The following is an 18,642-nucleotide window of genomic DNA, read 5'->3' as shown; positions in this document are numbered from 1 at the left end:
GTTTGTAAACGAGCTCTTCGATGCTAAATCGTTGTTTTTAAGGTCATGATGACATGCTGAAAAGTTCTTTGACATCATCACAGCCTTGTTTATGTGTTTGCTGCTGTAAAATACATAGCAGTGCATTGTTTTTTTTCACGTAAATGAATGTACCATTTATTATGTTTGCAATTGACAGCCAAAAAGTCAACAAAGTTTAAAGACTGGTTGGACTGCAGCAGCATGGAGGTCAAGCCTAATCCAGTTGCTTTGGAGATCATGGCATACCTTGCTTATGAGACAGTGGCCCAGGTAATGTGCAAGCTTTATAAAATGGAGTGTCCCTAATAATACATGAAATAAATTTAATGTGAAATTGAGAAAAAAGTCAACGTGCAATTTTGCATCTTTGTTACAATGGCTATGAGGTATGGTAAGCCTAGAAGCTATGATCATGGATTAGCAACCTAGAGGTTATAACTGAAATTTGCTATCCCCCAGAAAGACACAGAAGTTAATCAAGCATTGCATGCAGTCAGTACTAACTGCGCTGTTAAATGGCTGCACACCTGAGCCAGGGTGTAAAATTGAGAGGCTGGCACGAGTTAAAGCTAAAAGCAAAATACTGCGGATGCTGGAAATCTGAAACAAAAACAAGAAATGCTGGAATCACTCAGCAGGTCTGGCAGCATCTGTGGAAAGAGAAGCAGAGTTAACGTTTCGGGTCAGTGACCCGAAACTCCTGCTCCCTGCGCGTGCGCTGCGTTCCGCATTGCCAGGACCGGTTGGCGCATGCGCGGATGATGTCATCATGTAAATTGCCAGGACTGGTACACGCATGCCCAGATGACGTCATCACGTAACATGGGAGAGAGAGCAAGCGGGGAGAGAGTGGGGTGTGGGGGAGAGAGTGGTGTGTGGGGGAGAGCAGGGGAAGGAGTGGCCGAAAACCTTGGTGGCGGCGGGTGCGCTCTCCTGCAGCCCCCCGCCCGCTCTCTCCGGCCATTCCCCCGCCCACTCTCTCCGGCCATTCTCCCCCCCCCCCCCCCACTCACCCCGCCTGCTCTCTCCGGCCATTCTCCCCCCCCCCCCACCCCCTGCCCGCTGTCCGGCCATTCCCAACCCCCCGCCCGATCTCTCCGGCCATGTATTTATGTTGCCTTTGTGTGATTATTTGAGCAGCGCCATCTTTAATCCTGGCAGCTGCCTGAACGTCGCTGACTGACGTTTTAGTTGAACAGGCTGCATTTGCGCATGTGCCAGTGCAGTGCCACCCAGTGGCTGTGTTGTCAGCAAATGCAGCCTTAAAATTAAGCCTACTGTTTCTCATTGAGGTTCAGGCAGGAGAATTGCTCCTTCAGCACCTTGGGCAGATATGGCTACCTGCTGAGAGCCCTTCTCCACCTCCTCCTCCTCCCTCTTCCAGCAGTTTGTCCTCCTTTGTGTCGCCTATACTCATTCTCCCTGTCATGCTTAGGCCAAGGAGGATTCATACTACCGCACCCATATCTGAGAGCAAGTGGTTTGTGCAGAATCCTTGAAGTCAACACATGCCACACCACTTCCTATAGACTTCAACTTTAAATAACTCTGGAGACCACCAAACACTTCCACAATCATAGCATCAACCAGAAATCGCTCAGCAACTAATCTGCAAGTAGTTAATGATCTCTTTAAATAGTGCTTTTGGGAGTTTCTTTCTGCTACTGAATGCATGTTCAGTTGTGCATGTTTAAGAGACCTCACTAGCTGGAGTGTTGAACAGCAGATCAACCTTACATTTTGGGGGCAAAACAGCACTCGTAGTGCCGGAAAAATGGGCACCATGGAGCCAAATTTCAAACTCTATGAGTTTTTATCCCACCATGGTAAATTATGAACATGAACTCCATAAATCGGTTTATGAGCTGGCATTTGGCAAAGAAGAATGAAAAGCTGCTTTTTTTTTTGTAAAAATCCAACTTGTTCACTTAAGTCATTCAAAACTGCCACTTCTAAACTATTTGTAATGGTGATTGAGGTGATTAGTTATGTAATATTCTGGTTGTGCACACAGTAGTTTTTTATTAGCATAATTCTCAAACTGATTAAGACATTTTTCCCCCTAAATTGTTTTCTGTGTATTATGAGAAATTTGAACTATTTATGAATAGTCAAGCTACAACAAGACCCTGTTTCTAAGCTCTTCATGGAATTGCCATATGCAGGGGTTAGAAGAAGGGTGTCACATTGTAACAAGGCAGTCCAATTTATGCTTACAGACATGGGCATAAAAAGTCAGCCACTTTGAGCTAGTCTCAGTAATGGTGCCATGAAACTATCATCGATTGTTGTAAAAACCCATCTGGTTCACTAATGCCCTTTAGGGAAGGAAATCTGCCGTCCTTACCTGGTCTGGCCTACATGTGACTCCAGACCCACAGCAACGTGGTCGACTCTTAACTGCCCTCTGAAATGGCCGCGCAAGTCACTCAGTTCAAGGGGAATTAGGGATGGGCAACAAATGCTGGTCTTGCCAGCGACGCCCACATTCCGTGAAGGAATAAAAAAAAATTCAAAGCTTCAGGGAGGATATGGGTCTCTGTTCTCAGTGACACTGCATTTCTGTGGTTTTAGTCCATTGTGCTGCTAGCAACAAGAATATAACAATTCTGAATCTGAATTTGGGTAATTTAAGGGCAGAAAACTTTATTGCACAGCTCATTATGAGATTGACAAATTTCTTAGTGGTTATGTGAATATTTCATGACTCATATATTGCCACAATGACATATATGTTAAAATCCCACAATCAACTCTTTTTTTTAAATATTTTAAAGCTGGTAGACCTGGCCCTTTTGGTGAAGCAGGATATGGCCGCTAAAACAGGAGATCCATTTAATAATGCCAGGTCTATGACGCTTGCACATCACAGTACCACATTACCTGAGGTAAGTACTTTAAACTAAGACAGTTTGTTAGTGGAAAGGAATTTACCTCCCAGGTTCTTCATAAAAGCACCAATTTCTTCCCGTAGAAAAACAAACTGTGTGCCAAGTTTTATCTTCTTAGCTGAATTTGTACGTGTTCTATTTTAGATTATTCCATAATATTCCATACTCATGCTTGCTGCAAAATCAGCTTCCACAGGTAAGGTTGCAATTTATATGAATAGTAATTTCACCTGATGTGGAATATCTGGACAATGAACCCACTTACTGTTATCTAGCAGAAATAGTGCAGCATACATCAATATATGTGAGATGTCTTTGAATTGGCAGGAAAAGTCAAGCAAGCAGATCATTCAATTTGGTTAAACTGCTAATCAATTTATATGTGAGAGAGAACATCATACAGAAGCAAGAATCAATCAACAACTGAGATTATTAATGGTACTTAAATTTCATATGTGTATATCTGTTGGCTGAGTCAAATGTAAATTGTATTGATATTTTCTCTTATCTGAATTCTTTTAAATTAAAGTTATGGGGCTATTTTCATCTGCCAGTGGCCTTTTTCTTACCTGAAAAATATGCAGCCAGCTGTTGATAATCAGAGGGACAGCACAGCCGTCCCATTGCACCAGGCCCCCCGATTCACAGGCCCACCCAAAAACGAATTAACAATTATAAGGCTGCTTAAATTTTGAAATCAGGGTACTGCACTGGTTGTAGGACCCTGATTGCAGTTTTCAGGTATGTATATCTAGAGTGTTCTCAACCTATTTGTACCAGGTAGTGACTTAACCAGTAGTTCTTAAAGGAATCACTGGAGGCCACTCTGAAAATGTGTAATTTTTATTTTTGTGGGGCCTGGAGTATAGGAAGGAACGTAGGGACAGCAGTAGACCATTCAGCCCCTTGAGCATGTTCTGCCATTCAATTAGATCTTGGCTGATGGGTATCTTAACTCCATACTCCCGCTATCTACAAGGTGAATCATCTATCTTTAATGGTCCTACGTATACTCCAGACAGGATTTATATATTCCTTACCCTTCTTGATGCATCAAAACAAAATAACTTTTCCTCAGAGTGCTAGAAATAGGTGCCCAGTTTCAAATTTATTATTACAGCTTTGACTATCACTGACATTTGCACAGAAGCTTCTCCTTCAAGGGAAACTTCCCCTGGTTGCCCATACAAAAAGGGAAAGTGGCCAAGACATTTCCTTCATCTCCTGGCAAGATAACCAAGTAGGCAAAATTGACTGTCCACAAAAATGCCTGCATGGTGGGTCCCAGTGGTGACCACATTGAAAAGGTATAATGTGAATGGGATATTAACTTGAAGGAAAGAGAATTTCCCCATAAGCATAATTCTTTAAAACATTGAAGAGAGAAAATTGCACTGAATAGATATGCTGTACTGTAAGTGTATTTCTGATTACATACATTTAATCAAAAATGGATTGCTGATCGTTAAAGTTCTGTAAGATTTCCTAAAATAGTTATCATATCTCAACGGGGAAGAAATTACACTATTTTTATGGTTATATTTTTGCAAATTTGGGTCTCCCATAAAATGTGTGGTGGTCCTTAGATTTGGAATGGTGTTTAGTTTATAGACAAACTAATAGTATTTTAGCCTCTCAGCAAAATTACTTTGCGTCCTTTTAGATACAACTTCAAGTTCAATATGTCAGTTTGAAAAGCAATCCTGACTCTCCTGAGAATACACCCCCATCAACGCCGACAACGCCTGCGTCAGCAGCACAACATTTTATGCCAAAAACGCATTCAGGAAATATGGGGAATGGAGGCATGGGGCAAGATTCCAGCAATACTAAAGCTAAAACCCGCAAGAGAAAAAAGGTTGGTAAATACTGTTTGTTCAATGGAACGGCTCTTATGCACTCTGTACCATCATGCCGTGCTGTATGATCACAGTAAAAAGTATGAACTAAGTTTTAGTTTTACATTTAGTGCTTTGGTGAATTATCAACTTATCAGAGCAGTGCACTTATTTGAATTAAGCATATAAAGAACAAACATAGCATTTGGGGATAACTTTGGCGTATCCAGTTCTAACTGAAAGTTGACATACTGTGTAGTTTTTAGTCAAAGAGAGATACAGCACTGAAACAGACCCTTTGGCCTACCGAGTCTGTGCCGACCATCAACCACCCATTTATACAAATCCTACATTAATCCCAAATTCCTTACCACATCCCCACCTTCCCTCAATTCTCCTACCACACTATGGGCAATTTACAATGGCCAATTTACCTATCAACCTGAAAGTCTTTGGCTGTGAGAGGAAACTGGAGCACCAGGCGGAAACCCTCGTGGTCACAGGGAGAACTTGCAAACTCCACGCAGGCAGTACCCAGAACCGAATCCGGGTCGCTGGAGCTGTGAGGCTGCGGTGCTAACCACTGCGCACTGTGCCGCCCTACTGTGCCTTCATACAAGGTCTTTCTGTTATCCTAAACCTGAATCTGAAATTTCCAATATCCACTGAATCGGGAACCTGCTTATTCCCCTTTTTCAATAATTCGTTAGATTTTGTGTTTACTGATTTTGGTTGCATTTTATTCCAAAGGTTGCCTCCTCTTGCAACTGGAAATATTGGGGTGAAATTAGTCCTAGGCAGCTGGGCAAAGCTGGTAATGGAAAACCAGTAGCCCCTTTTACATTACAACCTATTTTAATTATTTTCATTTTCCAGTGTGGAAGAAGGAAGCGACTGGGTGTAAAATGGGCTGCTGATTGATTGGCTATTGCCGTTTTGCACCACCACCCAACCAATTTCACCTCCATTAGACCTTCACCATTGTAAAGTAATACTGATTTGTACGAACATACAAATTAGGAGCAGGAGCAGACCATTTGGCCTCTCGAGTTTGGGTTCCGCCAGGGCCACTCAGCTCCTGAGCTCATTAGAGCCTTGGTTCAAACATGGACAAAAGAGTTGAACTCAAGAGGTGAGGTGCGAGTGACTGCCCTTGACGTCAAGGCAATACTTGACCGAGTATGGCATCAAGGAGCCCTAACAAAACTGAAGTCAATGGGAATCAGGGGGAAAACTCTCCAATGGTTGGGGTCATACCTGGCGCAAAGGAAGATGGTTGTGGTTGTTGGAGGGCAATCAACTCAACTCCAGGACATCACTGCAGGAGTTCCTTAGGGTAGTGTCCTGGGCCCAACTCTTCAGCTGCTTCATCAATGACTTGCCTTTATTCATAAGGTCAGAAGTGGGGATGTTCGCTAATGATTGCATAATGTTCAGCACCATTCACGACTTCTCAGATACTGAAGCAGTCCATGTAGAAATGCAGCAAGACCTGGACAATATCCAGGCTTGGGCTGATAAGTGGCAAGTAACATTCATGCCACACAAGTGCCAGGCAATGACCATCTCCAACAAGAGAGAATTTAACCATCTCCCCTTGACATTCAATGACATTACCATCATTGAATCCCCCACTATCAACATCCTAGGGGTTATCATTGACCAGAAACTGAACTGAAGTCGTCATATAAATACCGTGGCTACAAGAGCAGGTCAGAGGCTAGGAATTCTGCGGTGAATAACTCACCTCCTGACTCCTAGATGGCCTATCCACCATCTATAAGGCACAGGTCAGGAGTGTGATGGAATACTCTCCACTTGCCTGGATGGGTGCATCTCCAACCACACTCATGAAGCTCGACACCATCCAGGACAAAGTAGCCCGCTTGATTGGCACCCCATTCACAAACATTCATTCCCTCCACCACCAGCGCACAGTGGCAGCAGTGTGTACCATCTACAAGATGCACTGCAACAACGCACCAAGGCTTCTTAGACAGCACCTTCCAAACACACGACTTCTACCACCTAGAAGGACAAGGGCAGCAAATGGTTGGGAACACTACCACCTGCAAGTTCCTCTCCAAGCCACTCACCATCCTGACTTGCAATTATATCACTGTTCCTTCACTGTTGCTGGGTCAAAATCCTGGAACCCCCTTCCTAACGGCACTACCCCACATGGACTGCAGCAGTTCAAGAAGGCAGATCACCACCACTTTCTCAAGGGCAATTAGGGATGGGCAATAAATGCTGGCCTGGCCATCGACACCCACATCCCATGAACGAATCAAAAAAAAAACAAATGGTCTCTTGAAAGGGTTCTTTCCTCTTTAGGCAGTTAATTAGGCCTGTAGCTCTTTGTAGAATTTCTGCTGAGAGAGAATGGACAGATCTTTTCCCTCAGCAGCTTCACTGGAAAGTCTCTCCAAACAAACTGGTTCAGACCAGTTTTTGTCTGTTTTACACACAGTCAAATCGAAACATTATACCATGTGACCTCTCTCTCTCCTGCTGTCACCTAGGTAACAAAATGCAGCCTATGGCACATTGTGCCCCCAAAAATCCTAAACTTCTCTCCCTGTCTTAAGGCATACTGTTTCTAACAGAATCTCAAAGGCACATTGTTTTAATCCGAGGAGAAAAAAAATACAAGTCCGTGACACCTCCGCCCTTGGCGAAATGAAATGTCATTCTAAAATGCGTTTCATTACAATGTTTAAAAAAAAATAGAAACTGGGAGAAACACTTTTTTTAGCAGTCACGCACCATTCACTCGACTGATAACTTACAGTATTTTCTTTATACCATCACCATCCGCATAACTTAACATGGTTAAAGTTGTGACAAAGCGTCGGCGATAACTTTGTTTTTCCTTGAAATATGTACAATTTTCAAATGATAAAGCTGTAACAACAAACTCCATCTAAATATTCTAGCATTTCTGTTTTAAAATTTTTACACAAACGTTAATGGGTTATGGCCAGTGTATATTCGTATTTCTTTATAGTCTTGGCGGACATATACTTCAAAATGTTTAAGTGTCAGCAAAAGTCCGAATGTTTCTTTTTCCACAGTGGAATACTTTTTTTGATGGCAATTTAGTTTTCTTGAGAAGTACCCAACTGACTTCTCTATGCCCAATTTGCCATCCTGCAATAGGACTGCACCAACCCCCAGGTCGCTAGCATTGATCGCTATTTTAAAGGGTTTAGCAAAATTTGGAGCACCCAACACTGATTCATTAGTTAAGATTGCCTTTAGCTTTTCAAAAGCTGCCTGGCATTTATCTGATCATACTACTTTGTTTTTCTTTTTTTGTAGCAAATCGGTTAGTGGAGCAGCCACAGTACTAAACTTCCATACAAATTTCCTGTAAAAACCACACATCCTCAAAAACCTCATTATTTCCCATTTAGATTTAGGGATAGGGAACTCTACTAAGGCTTGTATCTTTGCCGTCTTTGGCAATACCTGTCCTTGCCCCACTATGTGTCCGAAATATGTTACTCTTGCTTTTCCGAATTCACTTTTTTTCAGATTTATCACTATGTCCACTGTTTATAGAGTCACAGAGTCATACAGCACAGAAACAGGCCCTTCGGCCCACCGCGTCCATGCAGACCATAATGCCTATCTATACTAATCCCACCTGCCTGCATTAATTCCAAATCCCTCTATGCTTTGCTCATTCAAGTACCTGTCCAGATGCCTCTTAACGTTGCTACTGTTCCTGCCTCCACCACCTCCTCTGGCAGCTCATTCCAGATACCCACTATTCTTTGTGTGAAAAATTTACCCCTTTGATCCCCTTTAAACCTCCTCCCTCTCACCTTAAATCTATGCCCTCTAGTTTTAGTCACCCCTACCATGGGAAACAGACTCTGGCTATCTACCCTATCTCATAATTTTATATACCTCTATCATGTCCCCTCTCAGCCTCCTTCGCTCCAGGGAAAACAGACCCTGCATATCCAATCTCTCTTTATAACTCAAGCCTTCCAAACCATCAACATCCTTGTGGATCTTTTCTGCACCCTCTCTAGCTTAATCACATCCTTCCTGTAGTGCGGCGACCAGAACTGCACACAGTACTCCAAATGCGGCCTAACCAACATGATGTACAACTGTAACATGACGTCCCAACTCTTGTACTCAATGCCTCAGCCGATGAAGGCAAGCATGCCAGACGCCTTCTTTATCCTGTCTACCTGTGTTGCCACTTCGGGGGAACTATGTACCTGCACCCCAAGGTCTCTCTGCTCAACAACACTCCCCAGGACCCTGCCATTCACTGTATGTGTCCTGCCCTGGTTTAACTTCCCAAAATGCATCACTTCACACTTGTCTGTGTTAAATTCCATTTGCCAATCCCTTGCCCATTTTCCCAGTTTATCTATATCCTGTTGTAACCTTAGACAACCTTCTTCACTGTTCACTATACCACTAATATTGGTGTCATCTGCAAACTTACTCATCATGCCCCCTACATTCACATCCAAGTCATTAATCTATATGACAAACAACAGAGGGCCCAGCACCGATCCCTGTGGCACACCACTGATCACCGGCCTCCAATCTGAAAAACAACCCTCCACTACCACCGTCTGCCTCCTATCACCAAGCCAATTTAGTATCCAATTGGTTAGCTCACCCTGGATCCCATGTGTTTGAACCTTCCGGACCAGCCTACTATGCGGGCCCTTGTCAAAGGCCTTGCTAAAGTCCATGTAGACAACGTCCACCACCCTGCCCTCGTCAATCCTCTTGGTCACCTCCTCAAAAAACTCAATCAAATTCATGAGACATGATTTCCCACGCACAAAGCCATGCTGACTATCCCTGATCAGACATTGCCTTTCCAAATGCATATAAATCCTGTCTCTCAGAATCCCTTCCAATAACTTTCCCACCACTGATGTAAGGCTCACCGGCCTGTAGTTCCCTGGCTTATCCCTGCTGCTCTTCTTAAATAAAGGCACAACATTCGCTATCCTCCAGTCTTCCGGTACCTCACCTGTGGCTAACGATGATACAAAGATCTCTGCCAGGGCCCCAGCAATCTCCTCCCTTGCTTCCCAGAGCATCCTAGGATACACCTGGTCAGGCCCTGGGGATTTATCCACCTTAATGCGCTTCAAAACCTCCAACACCACCTCCTTTGTAATGTTGATATGCTCCAGGATATCGATGTTGCCTCCCTTGAACTCACTAGCTTCTATGACCTTCTCCACGGTAAATACAGACGAGAAGTATTCATTTAAGACCCCGCCCATTTCCCGTGGCTCCACACATAGGTTACCACACAGATCCTTAAGGGGATCTACTCTCTCCCTAGCTACCCTTTCACTCATAATGTACTTATAGAATCTTTTAGGATTCTCCTTTATCTTATCTGCCAGGGAAATCTCATGGCCCCTTTTCGCCCTCCTAATTTCCTTCTTAAGTAACTTGTGACTTTTTAAACAAAATTTTTAGCTGGTTTTAAGTTTTCTTGCCAAGTCTTACTATACATTAGTACATCATCGAGATACACTACACAGTTGGGAACACTGGCTACCACCTGATTCATTAATCTTTGAAAAGTGACTGGGGCACTTTTTAGCCTGAATGGCATCACCCGGCCTTGATAAATACCGTCAGATGTTACAAAAGCTGATATCTCTTTGGCTCAAGGAGTCTAAGAAATGCGCCAGTATCCCTTTAACAAGTCGATCATGGTAAGAAACCTAGCACTGCCCACTCTGTCGATATAGTCCTCTAAACGCAGAATTGGGTAGGAGTCTGCCTTCGTTACAGCATTGACTTTTCTGTAGTCCATATAAAACCGGGTTGACCCGTCAGGTTTAGGTACAAGAACTATTGGTGAACTCCAGCTACTTGGACTAGGTTCAATCAAATTGTTTTCCAGCGTGTACTGGATCCCTGCTTTTACTTGGGCCTGTTTGTCCAGACTTAAGAGGTAAGAATGTTGTTTTAAAGGAACGGTTCCCCCATATCTACATCTTGTGTGGCCAAGGTCCATCCCAGCCTATCCCTACACACACTTTTAAATGTTTTGAAAAGCCTGGTTGGGCTTTCATGTTGTTTTTGCCTCTAAGTGCAAAAGCATGTTGTCCAATTTTTCTACTCATTCTGTATGCGCTAATCTGATAGTTGGAGGTTTAGAGGAGTTGTGTACCTATCACAACCTCTGCATCGCCAGCTCGTTCTTTCATACTAAACCCTGTCACCAGGTTTCATGGAGACACCCAAGATCACGTCGTTGGCACTAGCTGGACCTCATCGTCACAAGGCGAGCCTCTATAAACAGTGTCCAAATTACACGCAGCTTCCACAGTGCGGACTGCGACACCGAACGCTCCCTGGTGTGCAGCAAAGTTAGACTCAAACCAAAGAAGCTACATCACTCCAAGCAGATGGGCCGCCCGCGCATTGACACGAGCAGAATTTCTCATCCACAGCTGCAACAAAAGTTTCTAAATTCACTTGAAAAAGCCCTTCATAACACTCCTACAGGGGATGCAGAGACCAAGTGGGCCCACATCAGAGACGCCATCTATGATTCAGCAATGACCACCTATGGCAAACGTGAGAAGCAGAATGCAGACTGGTTTCAGTCTCACTTTGATGAGCTGGAACCTGTCATGGCCGCTAAGCGCATTGCAGTGTTGAACTACAAGAAAGCCCCCAGTGGGTTAATATCCGTAGCACTCAAAGTAGCCAGAAGCACTGCACAAAGAACAGCCAGGCGCTGTGCAAATGACTACTGGCAACACCTATGCAGTCATATTCAGCTGGCCTCCGACACCAGAAACATCAGAGGAATGTATGGTGGCATTAAGAGAGCTTTTGGGCCAACCATCAAGAAGATCACCCCCCTCAAATCTAAATCAGGGGACACGATCACTGACCAACGCAAGCAAGTGGACCGTTGGGTGGAGCACTACCTACAACTGTACTCCAGGGAAAATGTTGTCACTGAGACCGCCCTCAGTGCAGCCCAGTCTCTGCCAGTCCTGGATGAGCTGGACGAACAGCCAACAAAATCAGAACTCAGTGATGCCATTGATTCTCTAGCTAGTGGAAAAAGCCCCTGGGAAGGACGGCATTACCCCTGAAATAATCAAGAGTGCCAAGCCTGCTATACTCTCAGCACTCCATGAACTGCTTGCTTGTGTTGGGATGAGGGAGCAGTACCACAGGACATGTGCAATGCCAATATCATCACCCTCTATAAGAACAAGGGTGACTGCGGTGACTGCAACAATTACTGTGGAATCTCCCTGCTCAGCTTAATGGGGAAAGTCTTCGCTCGAGTCGTTTTAAACAGACTCCAGAAGCTGGCTGAGCGTGTCTACCCTGAGGCACAGTGTGGCTTTCGAGCAGAGGGATCCACCATTGACATGCTGTTCTCCCTTCACCAGCTACAGGAGAAATGCCGCGAACAACAGATGCCCCTCTACGTTGCTTTCATAGATCTCACCAAAGCCTTTGAACTCATCAGCAGATGTGGTCTCTTCAGACTACTAGCAAAGATTGGATGTCCCCCAAAGCTACTAAGTATCATCACCTCATTCCATGACAATATGAAAGGCACAATTCAGCATAGCGGTGCTTCATCAGACCCCTTTCCTATCCTGAGTGGTGTGAAACAGGGCTGTGTTCTCGCACCTACAGTGTTTGGGATCTTCTTCTCCCTGCTGCTCTGACGTGCTTTCAAGTCTTCAGAAGAAGGAATTCTCCGCCACACAAGGTCAGATAGCAGGTTGTTCAACCTTGCCCATCTCAGAGCGAAGACCAAAGTATGGAAAGTCCTCATCAGGGAACTCCTCTTTGCTGACGATGCTGCATTAACATCCCACCCAGAATAGTGTCTGCAGAGACACATCGACAGGATTGCGGCTGCCTGCAACGAATTTGGCCTAACCGTCAGCCTCAAGAAAACGAACATCATGGGACAGAACGTCAAAAATGCTCCCTCCATCAATATCGGCAATCACGCTCTGGAAGTGGTTCAAGAGTTCACCTACTTAGGCTCAACTATCACCAGTAACTTGTCTCTTGATGCAGAAATCGACAAGCGCATGGGAAAGGCGTCCGCTGCTATGTCCAGACTGGCCAAGAGAGTGTGGGAAAATGGCGCACTGACATGGAACACAAAAATCTGAATGTACCAAGCCTGTGTCCTCAGTACCTTCCTGTACGGCAGCGAGGCCTCGACTACGTATGTCAGTCAAGAGCGACGTCTCAATTCATTTCATCTTCGATGCCTCTGGAGAATCCTTGGCATCAGGTGGCAGGACTGTTATCTCCAAAGCAGAAGGCCTCGAGGTGGCCAACATCCCCAGCATATACACCCTACTGAGCCAGTGACACTTGAGATGGCTTGGCCATGTGAGCCGCATGGAAGATGGCAGAATCCCCAAGGACACATTGTACAGCGAGCTCGTCACTGGTATTAGACCCGGTATGGCCGGCTGCCCATGTCGCCGCTTTAAAGACCTCTGCAAACGCGACATGAAGTCCTATGACATTGACCACAAGTCGTGGGAGTCAGTTGCCAGCGATCGCCAGAGCTGGCGGACAGCCATAAAGGCGGGGCTAAAGTGTGGCGAGTCGAAGAGACTTAGCTATTGGCAGGAAAAAAGACAGAAGTGCATGGAGAGAGCCAACTGTGTAACAGCCCCAACAACCAATTTTATCTGCAGAGCCTGTGGAAGACTCTGTCACTCTGGAATTAGCCTTTATAGCCACTCCAGGCGCTGCTTCACAAACCACTGACCACCTCTCGGCGCTTACCCATTGTCTCTCAAGACAAGGAGGCCAAAGAAGAAGATAGTTGGAGGTTTAATCTGAGAATTGTCTAGGCCTCCTTCTGCCTCATCCTCACTCTCCTTTTCATTCTCAACCATCCCGATTACCTGACATACCTGTACTGGCTTATCCTTCTCCCTGTGATAATATTGCTTTAACATATTGATGTGACACAACCGGTTCTTCTTCCGTTGATCAGGGGTATCAGTCAAGTAATGTACCTTACCCACTCTTTTGATCACTCTGTATGGGCCACCGAACCGTGCTTTTAATGGTTCTCCCTGTAACGGTAACACCACCAATACTTCATCCCCTGGTTGAAAATTACGGGTTTTAGCAATCTTGTCTGCCTTTTTTTTCATATTGGCTTGGGATGCTTTAAGGTGTTCCTGAGCCGTACAAAACTGCTTTACATCCTTTGTAAGGCCTGGCCAGTAGTAATGTTGGCTTGCACGTGATTTGGTCCTCCAAATTCCCCTATGTCCTGCAAAAGGAATGTCATGTGTTAACCTTAATAATCCCTGGCAATATTTAGGTGGTGCCACTATCTGTTCAACAACTGTCCAGTCTTCGTCCGCAGGTCTATGAGGCAGTCTCCATTTCCTCCTCAAAACCCCATTTGCCATATAATAGCCTTCTGGAACTCCTTTCGCCTCAGCTTCTGTCAGAGCCATCTTGGCTATTCGGTATAACTCTGGATCAGCTTGCTGTGCTGCAATGATAGATGATCTGTTGAACATCTCATTTGGATTATCTAACTCCTCAAATAAGGTTTCAGAACACGGCTTGTGGTGCCACTTTTACCTCCGATAATGGTTCCTGTTTCGCCATTGCTCGGGTGACTGCACATGCAGGAAATATTCCCGGAACTTATTCCTGTAATTGCTCCATTTACCTAATTTCACTTGGTTCCTCTGTAATTATAGGAGAAACTGATAATTTTGATCCGGCCAAATGATCTCCTAGGAGTAGAGCAATTCCCTCTACTGGCAATCTGTAGACAACTCCTACAGTTACAATCCCAGATATTAAGTCACTCTCTAGGCATACTTTATAAAAAGGTATATACTCCCCGTCAATTCCATTAACTAAAACTTTAGCGTTCAAGGCGCTTTCTGGTGGAAACATTCTACCTTTCCCCAGCAAGAGGGTTTGGGTTGCTCCTGTATCCTTGAGTATAATGATAGGTTTTCCTGCCTCACTTAAAGGATATGGAGTTACTTTCCCCTTCGACAAAAATTCATTATATCTTTCGGGTATCTTATTCTTAACCTCTATACTCACTTTAGTTTTTGTAGCTGGTTTTACAGCTGCCGTTAAAGCTATAGCCTGGTCTGCTATACTCTCAGTCAGAAACTTTTCCGCTGCATTAGCTTTGCATTCCCCAACAAGCCCTATGGGTTTACCTTGCAATTTCCAGCATTCTGAACGAAAATGACCCGTTTTGTTGCAATGATAACACTTCAGCTTGCGAACCTCCCTTCTACCCTTAGCACCTTCCTTTCTGGCCTGAGGAGGTGATCCTGGGGCATTCCCAGCTGTTCCTTCTTGTCCCCGGCTACTTGCTTTCCTTTCACTTTCCCACTTTCTATCCTTCTTGGGTCTATGGGGGTGATGGACAAAAGGTTTTGGCTTATTCACAAGCTCGAAATCATCAGCAATTTCTGCTGCTTGCTTAGCTTTCAAAACTTTGAGGTTATCTATATGAGTTCTCACTACTGAGGATATCTAATTTTTAAATTCCTCCAAGAGAATCAACTCTCGAAAGTTCTCATGTGGTTTCCATCTTTAATGCCCATACCCAATGGTCAAAATTAATTTGCTTCACCCTCTCATATTCTACATATGTCTCCCCAGCCAACCTCCGTAAGTTGGGTCAAAATCCTGGAATTCCCTTCCTAACAGCACTGTGGGTGTACCGACCTCCCATGGCCTGCAGCCGTTCAAGAAGGCAGCTCACCACCACCTTCTCAAGGGCAATTAGGGATGGACAATAAATGCTGGCCTGGCCAGTGACGCCCACATCCCATGAATGAATTTTTTAAAAAGTTCCAAAACTTCTGACGGTAAGCTTCAGGGACTAACTCATACGCAGTGAGTATAGCCATTTTTGCCATCTCATAATCTGCAGAAGCCTCTTCAGGATGTATGGCATAAACTTCATGAGCTCTGCCTACCAACCTGTTTTGCATAAGTAGAGACCAGCTTTCTTTTGGCCGTTTCATCTGTTTGGCTATTTTTCAAAAGAAATGAAAAATGCTTCTCCATCCCTTCCCTCAAACGTAGGAAGAGCTTGTATAAATTTAAACAGCTTTTCGCTGGGTCCTGGGCTGAATTCAGATTCTTTCTGACCAGAATTTTCCCTGAAATCAAGACTAACCCTTTGTCTTAGTTCCATCTTTTTTAACTTAAATTCCCTTTCTTCTCTTTCACTTTCTCTCTGTGTTATGATATCAGGTGAGAAAGGTGTCTCGGGGTCCCTTTCAGCCTTCACCTGGTCTTACTGTAATAGGATTTAATTTTAAACACATCGTGTTTTGAGCTCTCTCTTGGTGAATCCTCGTTCAACGCTTTCCAATTATAAGGCAAAGAAATGAGCACAACAGGCTTTCTTAGGTTTAAAGAAGAAAAGTGAAATTTATTAAAACTTAAACTCTAATTTGGTTAATGCCTATGGATGCACGCTGCATCCCACGCTAGAATGCATACGCGAGAGGCACATGCAAATAGAGACAGAAAAGAGCAGAAGAAAAAGAATAAAGTGGAGAGGTTGGAGGCAATATCTGAAGAGTTTCTTGTTACTGTGCTTCGTGCTTACTGTAGAGTCCTTTTGTAGGTAATTCCTGCTTTTCGTTGGGGCCTAGTATTCTTCTTAAGCCTTGTTCACTGTAGGAGACTTTTCTCTCTTGGGGTTCATATGTCTTCAATGGATTCCAGAGCTGTTGAAAAAGAGATGAGAGCAGACAGGAGAGAGATGTTCTCAATCTAGGAACCAGGAGCTTTCTGCCAGTTCAAAACTCTGTGGCAAGTTCAAATTTTTTAAAAAAACTCAGATGGCCCAGCAGGTTAGTCATGTGACTAACTGGTGTGACCATGTCTGTTTGTGTATCCAGCCATCTTAGCAGTGAACCTGGAATGAGAGCTCCTCCACCCTCAAAATCTGGTAATCAAAAATTCATTTGGGTTAAATTGGAGTAGGGAGTAGCTCCTTTGTCCTTTCTAAGTACTGTCCGCGAATATGCAAAAATATCTCTCCAGCCAAGGATCCATTGTGGGTTTTTAACCAGTTCTTTCTTCATACCAGTAACAGTTTAAAATGAATGTTCATGTGGCGAAATTAATATTCCTCATTCGTGGCCTGTATGACACTCTGAAATGCTCTCTCTTTCTCCCTTTCCTCTTTTTCCAATTCAAGTTTTCTTATTGCTATTGCTTTTTCTTTTTCCTGTGGAAGCTCCAGTTTTTTCATTTCTAACTGAATTTTGGCTAATTCCACTGCATCACTCTCTGACTTGCTACCTTCTTGTTCCTTGTCGTAGTTTTCTAATTCCAGATGTTGGGTTATTAGGTCAATTGTCACTGCTTATTGGCACCTGATTTCAATTCTAACCCAAATTTTGCTGCCAATTCTTTCAGTTTATTCTTAGTTAAAGGTTATCAAGGCACTGAGGGAAACATTCTTCTTTCCCAGAAACTCTGCTGCAACTGCTAATGCCATTCTGATGGTATGGACTGTATCTTATTATACAAGAAACCTGGTTCCTTTTATTTCTTCGTAATCGGTGTTAGATTTGGAACCCGACAATCGAGTTTCCGATTAATATGATCCCAGACGCGAGAGCAATTAATATGATGCCAGACGCAAGACCCCAAATTATATGTTATCCCAAAGATGAATAATTAATAGGATTCCAAACACGAGCCCCCCAATCAGTCTGATTCTGATCCCAGACAAGCCGCCCAATTAATATGTTACGACTGCAGCAGGAGCAACGCACTGTCAATTCAGTCCCATCACTCCACAGGTCGCAGCATATAATAAAAATTTTCCAAACAGCCAATTTAAACACTCTAGTAACCCATGGAATAAAACAGACCAAATCAGGTATCTTTAGACAACAGCAAATTAACTATTTATGAAAACTAAATTTTAAAGACTATTAAGATAAACCTGTATCTAAAGACCTTATAACTTCTTATTTTAACCTAACTTCCCCATTCGCACACCTACACTCAAAAATAACAGTAGTTAACCGGTTTTTAAAATGGTGTTTTTAAAAATTAGCTGTTTCTTAAGAATAAATAAATAAGTCATTGTGGGTTACGTTCCTGATGGATGAGGTATTCTAATGTGAATATAATCAAAGTCTTCCCGTGGATTTGATGAAGTAATCTGTGTTTGATAGGCATTCAAACGCTTCAGCTGCAGCAGGCACCAACAGTTCCTTCAGCAATACCAAAGGATCTCTTAAAAGGGTTCTTTCCTCTTTAGGCAATTAATTCAGCCTGTAGCTCCTCATAGAATTTCTGCTAAGAGAGCACAGACGGCTCTTTTCCTTCAGCATGCTTCGCTGGCAAGTCTCCCAAACAAACTGGTTCAGACCAGTTTTTGCTAGTTTTACACACAGCCAAATTGAAACATTATGCCATGTAACCTCTCTCTCTTGCTGCTGCCTAGGTAACAAAAACCAGCTGTGGCACACTGTGCCCCCAGAAATCCAAAACTTCTCTCCTTGTCTTAAAGGCGCACGATTTTAATCCGAGGAGAAAAAAGATACAAGTCCGTGACAAATTGTATAGCCAACATAATGCCATCAAAACACAGTCCGATTTAAAACACATTTCTCCCAAATTATTGAGATACCTGGCATAGTTTTTGCTTCACAAGTAGTCAAAGTCAACCTGCGCACTTGATGAGCAATGCAGAGAATTCGGATGGATGAAAATCTGTCAGGAGTGATCTTGATCTCTTTCTCTCTCTCTCCATTCTTCTCCCCTTTCCCTCTCTCCTCTGTGTCCAACCCTCTCACCGTGTAACCTTCTCTCTCCCTGCTCTGTATCCTGCTCCCTCTCCT

At 43.8% G+C, this 18,642-nt stretch overlaps 1 protein-coding gene across 11 annotated transcripts in view; it reads left to right on the top strand.

Moving 5' to 3' along the window:
* Positions 1–18,642, top strand: part of supt3h (SPT3 homolog, SAGA and STAGA complex component) — a 662,265-nt gene that overhangs the window by 499,539 nt on the left and 144,084 nt on the right. For all 11 annotated transcript variants that reach the window (XM_068024500.1, XM_068024453.1, XM_068024471.1 and 8 more), the window contains 3 exons: positions 179–291; positions 2,799–2,909; positions 4,576–4,770. In XM_068024500.1, the coding sequence (XP_067880601.1) occupies positions 179–291; positions 2,799–2,909; positions 4,576–4,770 (419 nt within the window). The remainder of the gene's footprint in view (positions 1–178; positions 292–2,798; positions 2,910–4,575; positions 4,771–18,642) is intronic.

This window comes from Heterodontus francisci, chromosome 3 (genome assembly GCF_036365525.1).
Source record: "Heterodontus francisci isolate sHetFra1 chromosome 3, sHetFra1.hap1, whole genome shotgun sequence".
Lineage (NCBI taxonomy): Eukaryota > Metazoa > Chordata > Chondrichthyes > Heterodontiformes > Heterodontidae > Heterodontus > Heterodontus francisci.
Note: the sequence above shows the minus strand (reverse complement) of the source record. Positions and strands in the feature narration are given on the sequence as shown.